The sequence below is a fragment of the Anarrhichthys ocellatus genome, unplaced genomic scaffold, assembly GCF_004355925.1.
Source record: "Anarrhichthys ocellatus isolate YVR2014 unplaced genomic scaffold, GSC_Weel_1.0 scaffold34, whole genome shotgun sequence".
NCBI lineage: Eukaryota > Metazoa > Chordata > Actinopteri > Perciformes > Anarhichadidae > Anarrhichthys > Anarrhichthys ocellatus.
In genome coordinates this window covers 3,846,673-3,853,106 of record NW_022280064.1, presented here as the reverse complement: position 1 = coordinate 3,853,106, position 6,434 = coordinate 3,846,673, and the positions used below count along the sequence as shown (strand labels likewise).

Here is a 6,434-nt window from a genome sequence, read left to right as displayed (position 1 = left end):
CACACACACACACACACACACACACACACACACACACACACACACACGCACACACACACCTAGGTCCTGGAGAGCAGGTTTAATCTGGTTCTCATAGTGGTCCTCCTGGACTTCTTGAAGACACAGGATCTAGAAAAGGACATTTTCCATCAAATCTTGAATCTTAAAAAGTTTACATGTCAGAGTATATATTTTACGGTATGTGGTCAAAAGTATGCGGACGCTCCTGTCCACACAGTTCTGTGTATTTTGGGTCTGGGGATGTTTTTCATGGTTTGGGTTTGACCCTCTATCCTAAAGAAGACAAATGTTAATGCCATGATATAGAATGATATTAAGTGTACTATGTGCTTCCATCTTTGTTTCAACATGTCAATGCACTCGTGCACAAAGCCACCTCCATAAAGAAATGTTTCTCTCAGTTTGGTGTGTAAGATCTTGAGCGGCCTGAGCAGACCTCGACTTCAGCCGTGATTAAACAATATTCACGTGTCCACAAACTTTTGACCACATATCCTGCTGAATCCTGTATTCTACATAGAACAGCCATCTCATTAAAGTGTTCTAGTGATCCGACCGGCTCACATCAGCGTTGTGCTGCTGGATCTCAGCCAGCAGGCTGGGCAGCCGGTGGTCCCAGGGCAGCACGCCGGGGTGGCAGTGTCGGTACAGGTAGACGTTGTCCTGCAGCAGCTCCTGAGACAGGATGTTGTAGGACATCACCGAGAAGTCAAACGCCGTGCTGTCCCCCGGTGGTCGGGTGTCGTTACTGCGGGCGGGTGAGGCCTCCCAGTGTCTCTGAAGAGCTGAGGAGAGGAGAGGAGAGGAGAGAAGACGAGAGGAGGAGAGAAGAGAAGAGAGGAGAGGAGAGGAGAGGAGGGGACGAGACGAGACGAAGATGGAGAACGGAAAGAAACGTTAGTAAAATTTACCTCAGACTGACAAAAGGCAGGAGGCTTCATGGCAAAACTAAAATTATTCAAATTAGACTTGTGAATAACCTTGTTTGTTGTGGTCTACTGAACATTTTAACACTCATAAAGGTTAACATGTAGGAAAATAACTGTGTAACTTCTGACGAACCGCCCGGTACAGAACAGTACAAGTGAATGAGTTAAATAAAGCAAAACCTCTGACACTCACATTTCTCGTCTTCCTGTCGTCGGACCGTCGGACAGGTTCCAGGTGGAGGAAGCTGCCCGTTGGCTCCGACTACCTGCCACGGGTTTGGGGGATGCGTAGTGCTGCGAGGCTGAGAGAGAAGCCCCGCCCACCGTCCTCCATCACTACTTCTGTCCCTTAACTGACCCTCGGGTCCTTTTGTAGTCCTCTCACACCCTCCGTGCTGCTCTGCACCCCTCTCTGTGAACCAGGGGTTGGCTCGCTGATCGGGAACTTTATCCCGTTCAGGTTTGGACTTTGGGGTCTGAGTCCTGGAGTCTTTATGCGCTTCTGGCTGATGTTCACCTCTCCCTCGGTTTGGGGTTTTATCTCTACCCGCTCTGTCTTTATTCCAAGCTTTAGTCCTTTCTACATCTTCGTCTCTGCCGTTTTCCCAGCTCTTCCCTCGGTCTCGACTTCCATCTTTGAAGCGGTGGTTTGCTCGAGGAGATTCCAGGTGATGGTGCTCCCTCTTGGAGCCTCCATCCTTGGCCTGGCCTCCACTCGCCCCTGCTGCTCCTCCTCTATGATCCCTTTCTTCAGCGCTCCTCCTCCGTTTGTGAGGAGGCTCTCTGTCTCTGTGGGAGCTCTCCATCATGAAGCCTGCCGAGGAGGAGAACGAACGCCAACTACCGCCGAAGTGACCCGGGTCGATGCTCCGAGGGTGTAACGTCCTACCAGAGAAGACCTGATGGGGTGCTGGGTGGAGAGGAGGCCGGGGGGGGAATCCCCGCATGGACCACCATGGGGGAGGAGTGGGGATGAAATGGGGGAGGTGGGAAGAGGAGGCACCGCTGCTCCTGAAGCCAGTCCTGCAGAGAGCGGGACGGCCGCGGGGAAGGAAGGAGGAGCTGAAGGAGCTCAGCGGACGAAGGAACATGGGGTGGCTGAAAGGAGGAGAAGGAACTTTTTGAAAGATTAATTTTTTAATCACATTTAAAAACCACAAAGATTAAGATTCTTCGATTAGTCACAGTAAATAATACATATAGTAAATATAAAAACAGACAATGGAAACAGAAGTTATAAACTAAAGATAGAAGAGATAAGACAGAAGATACTGACAATGGAAAGAAGATTATTTGATTTATTATTCATTTAATTCACGTTCATGTTTGGTGTTAATGTCATTATTGTTTAGCTCTGACTAGCTAGCTCACGTTAACTTACTTCTCTCCGGGGCTGGAAGAGACATCGTTTATGTTTTGGCTCGGAAACATCTACAAAAATGATTATCTGCCAACATTATCGATGTTTTTAAGTCTCTAATATCTGTTTTCAATCGAATTCAAAACAATCCGCAGCACTTTCTGAGTCCCCAGCATTACACGTCACCGTCAATGCGCCCCGGAACCTGTGCTGCCTTCGCGTACACCAAATGAGCTCGGGTTTTTTAAGAAAAAATAGTGAAATAGTGCTTTTCGTGCGATTGACGGGAGGAGTAACGCCTCACCTGAAGTAGGTTTTATATTATTCGTATTTAACAGGCTGCACAGATGGAACACTTTCTGAAACTTGGACAAAATGAAAGACGAAGAAGAAGGAAAAACGACAGTTGCAGTTAGAATGTAATCGTTAAGAATCGCTAAATAAATACAATGCCAATATTTGTTTAATCCTCCACTGGACTGCCTGCTAGTGATTTAAAAAAGACAAGCAGCAAAATACTCGATTATATAGTTTTGTATTATGAAGAAACGTCTTCATTTACGAAATTACCACTGTACGTAATGTTAATGGAAGTAATTCCGATATTTCCAAGAGCATTTAAAAGCAGCATCCATTTTCTTCCTCTCGCTGGAACTTGTAGTCTTTGTCGTCTCGGTTTCTGAACTCGAATCACACGGTGTGGACAGTGAACGGACTACAACCACCTCGGTCCGGTGGAAATAGTGGCCCGACTGGAAACGTAGCTGACGACTACATCAGTGTTTTATCGACAGAATCCTGAAATGCCACGCTTTCTTACGCAGCAATCACCGGTCGTTACGGCATAAATCCGCAAAATTGGTAATTCGACTAAACACGAATATTACTACGTTTTTTCCCCTTTCTTCTATTTGAAGAGCAGCTGTCAGAAAAATATAAGTGTCGCGAAATGGAAAAGGTCATTGTCTACTTACGTAAAAGCGAACCTCTTCCTGAAGACAACGGTCTCGTTACTAACGGTTTAAAAAGATAAAATGGCAGCTGCTGACGTGCGACCATGTTCTGTTATTCCATGTCGTTAACACGCGATATAAAGGATTAATTGAGATTGATAAAGAGCAATGGTCGATGAGGAAGAAGAGTCAGCACACACATCCTCCCTCTCCCTCTCCCTCTCTCTCTGTGTGTGTGTGTGTGTGTGTGTGAGTGAGTGTGTGTGTGGAGTCAACCCTTCTCTCCAGTTCATTATGCTTTAATTTGCATAAAACACGAGATCCCCACTCCCCTTATTTCTCTCTTTAGGCTCATTTTATGATGTAAAGCTCTTTGCATTGCTGAACCACTGAGCTCTTATTATTCTGATGTAAATATTAACACCCCCCATAAAAGATCAACATAAAGGGGGTGCAAGTTAGTTCCCGAGAGCACACCTTGCACTCCCTTTAGCCTCCTCTTTATGGGCAGAAGGATGTCTTCACCTTTATCAGACAGACAGAACAGCACTTCTTTAAATGTAATTATTATTTTCCCATCATAAGGATCATATACCCAGAGTTGTATTCACCTCTCCCCCCCCTCCCTGCAGGAGCCTGTATAGCGGTTCAGGGTCGGAGCAGTAGTATTAAGAAATATTGGCTGTAATTGTGCCAAGATTAGTAATTTTACTGTTATTGATATTTCTTTTGTGGTACTTGAAATAGTAGTAAATAAAAACATGTCAATAACAAAACAAGCAGCCATTATAAAACCTTTATTCAGGAGCCAAACAGGATATCAAAATGATGCAGTGGATGATTTCAAACACAGGAAAGTTGGGACACAATTTGTAGAGAATCTGTCTCCAAAATGAAAGAGAAATGCATCATTTGTAAAACTGTCCCCAACATTTGTCGGTCTGTAGTTAACTTGTGTTTCGGTTTGAGGGTCACAGGTTTGATCTCCACTGCAGCTGCAGTTTGTCCGTCAGCAACGAGCCCCGTGTCCCGTCAGTGTGCTCGGAAATAAGTCAGGTATGCGACCAAAAGCAAAGCATCAAGAGTGGACACCTTTCAGCAGAATAGTTCAGTAAATCCTCCAAACGTGCACAAGAAAAAAATGAATGATTCCAACAAGCGTCGTGAGGGCTTTTAGGGCGACTGAGGAAAGATTTTTTTCCCAGTTTGATAAAGTTACAGTGTGGAAAAAAAACAACTAAAACTTCCTACATGACCAGCAGAAGCTGCGTCCTCGAGGAAACAGAAAAAACACCTAAATCTGCTGGTTGACATATGAGATGTGCTGCAGACAGACTCTCTGTGTTCACCTGAAGCCCTTTGCTCTCGGGGGTTATCATCATTTTATTTCCTGTGTCAGATTGTCTCCAGTGTCTTCTCAGAAAGGGTCTGCTTTTTACGGTCACATAACGTGTTTTCGTCCACTTTGCATGCTTCACAGTATTAGGAGGTTGTTTTCAGGTCACAGATGAGAAAACTATTTGATTCTAAGAGCGATGTAGAAACTATCTCAAACAGTAATGAGAGAGGACTCCTTCCAGACTTACCAGCGTTGCATCTTTTACTCTCTTTTGGTACAAAGCAATCTGTCGCACTAAGTTACTTTATTTACTTTAATCATATTTCTGCTCGGTGAGACCGGTTAGTCTGGTCAGCTGGGTTGTGTGCTGTAATAATAAACGAGAGGATTAACTTTCACTTCCTGGTCTGATCCCAAGAAGAATTTGGATTTATCATTTCACAATCCTGTCTGGATGCTGCAGTAAAGACAAGCTGTGCTTGGTTTTAATTCCAAGATTCTTAATCATTTTCTGTCCGACTGGACTCTTAGACGGGTCGGGGTTTTAAGGTGCACTTGGTTTGACTCTTCAAACTTCTCTACAGCCTCCAAACACATTCTCTGCCGTGTCTCCTCCTTTAATAATGTTTCGATCCTGCAGGGATCTTCCATATAAATCTGGATTTTAGACGTCATTTCCTCTCATGTTAAACAGTGAAGAGGCGTAAAAAAAAAAGCCTTCATGAACCTTCCACTCGGCGCCTCGACGTGCTCGTGCGTCTCCTCTCGGTCAGAGCAGCAGCCGTCTCTGCAGCAGGTCTGTGAGGCTGTGAGCGGGTGACGTCGTGGGGGGGGTCGAGGGTCAGGAGAAGGGGACCTCCCATCTCTGTGTGTACGCGCTCAGTTCACAGGGGCTGATGACCAGCATTCGGGAGGAGTCCATCCCGTCCAGAGCCATCTCCGAGTCCAGGCAGAACCGAGAGACCAGGTGCTCCAGGTGAGTGCCCGACTTCTGCCACCGCTGCAGGAAAAAACAAAGAACAAAGAACAGCGTCACACTTTGTCTCTCCGTCGAGACAAAAGCTGCAAAAACAATCAAAGATAAGACAAGACAAGATACGTTTCAGGTGTTTTTTTGTGTTTGCTGTCGGTCAGACTCATAGACAAGCGTCTGGAATGATTCATGTAAAAAACAGGTTTGTTTGGGAAAGATAAACGTTGTTCGTCTCCATGAATCTCTGCAACGGAGGCGGAGAGAGCGAAGTCAACATGACCAACAGAGACACGACAGCAAGATCGTGAGTAATAAATCAGGTTGAAATAAACCAGAGATCCTTAAAGTAACAAAGAAGAAAAAAGATCTGTGAGCAGCTGAGAGAAGCTTCAGCAACAGAGATGAGAAGAAACAACAGTTATCACAGGAACGACCTCTTTTAGTATAACAGGTGTATTATAGAGAACGTGGCCCATCTGTCTGCTGTCAATTGAGTTGACTAGAGTTGAGTTCAACACGTTAACACTGTTTAATAAGTAACTGGTGATTCCTATCAGCCACCACTAGATGGAGGCCTCTCCTGACTTTATGCTCTGACCAAACACACTTCTGCACACTTTCTCGTGTGTTTGGTTGTGTGTGTGTGTGTGTGTGTGTGTGTGTGTGTGTGTGTGTGTGTGTGTGTGTGTATTATTCATAGCTGGATTCTTTATCTAGAAAAACAAAGCGGCAGATAGGATTAGACATGACAAGAGGCTTTCATCCAGCTGGTGGCTGTGAAACCAAGTGATGAGAGAGAGAGAGAGAGAGAGAGAGAGAGAGAGAGAGAGAGAGAGAGAGAGACAGACAGAGAGAGAGA

At 45.3% G+C, this 6,434-nt stretch overlaps 1 protein-coding gene across 5 annotated transcripts in view; it reads right to left on the bottom strand.

Annotated features, from left to right (window-relative positions):
- The window catches only part of angel2 (angel homolog 2 (Drosophila)), a 7,220-nt gene extending 3,421 nt beyond the window's left edge, over positions 1 to 3,799 (bottom strand). For 2 of the 5 annotated variants that reach the window (XM_031866258.1, XM_031866260.1), the window contains exons 1-4: positions 2,332 to 3,795; positions 1,144 to 2,048; positions 586 to 806; positions 60 to 129 (exon numbers count right to left, since the gene is read on the bottom strand). In XM_031866258.1, the coding sequence (XP_031722118.1) occupies positions 60 to 129; positions 586 to 806; positions 1,144 to 2,048; positions 2,332 to 2,381 (1,246 nt within the window). In that variant the 5' untranslated portion in view covers positions 2,382 to 3,795. Of the gene's footprint in view, positions 1 to 59; positions 130 to 585; positions 807 to 1,143; positions 2,049 to 2,331 lie in introns of all 5 variants that reach the window. The other 3 variants (XM_031866257.1, XM_031866256.1, XM_031866261.1) reach the window with 3 other exon arrangements.
- Positions 3,800 to 6,434: the final 2,635 nt, after the last annotated feature.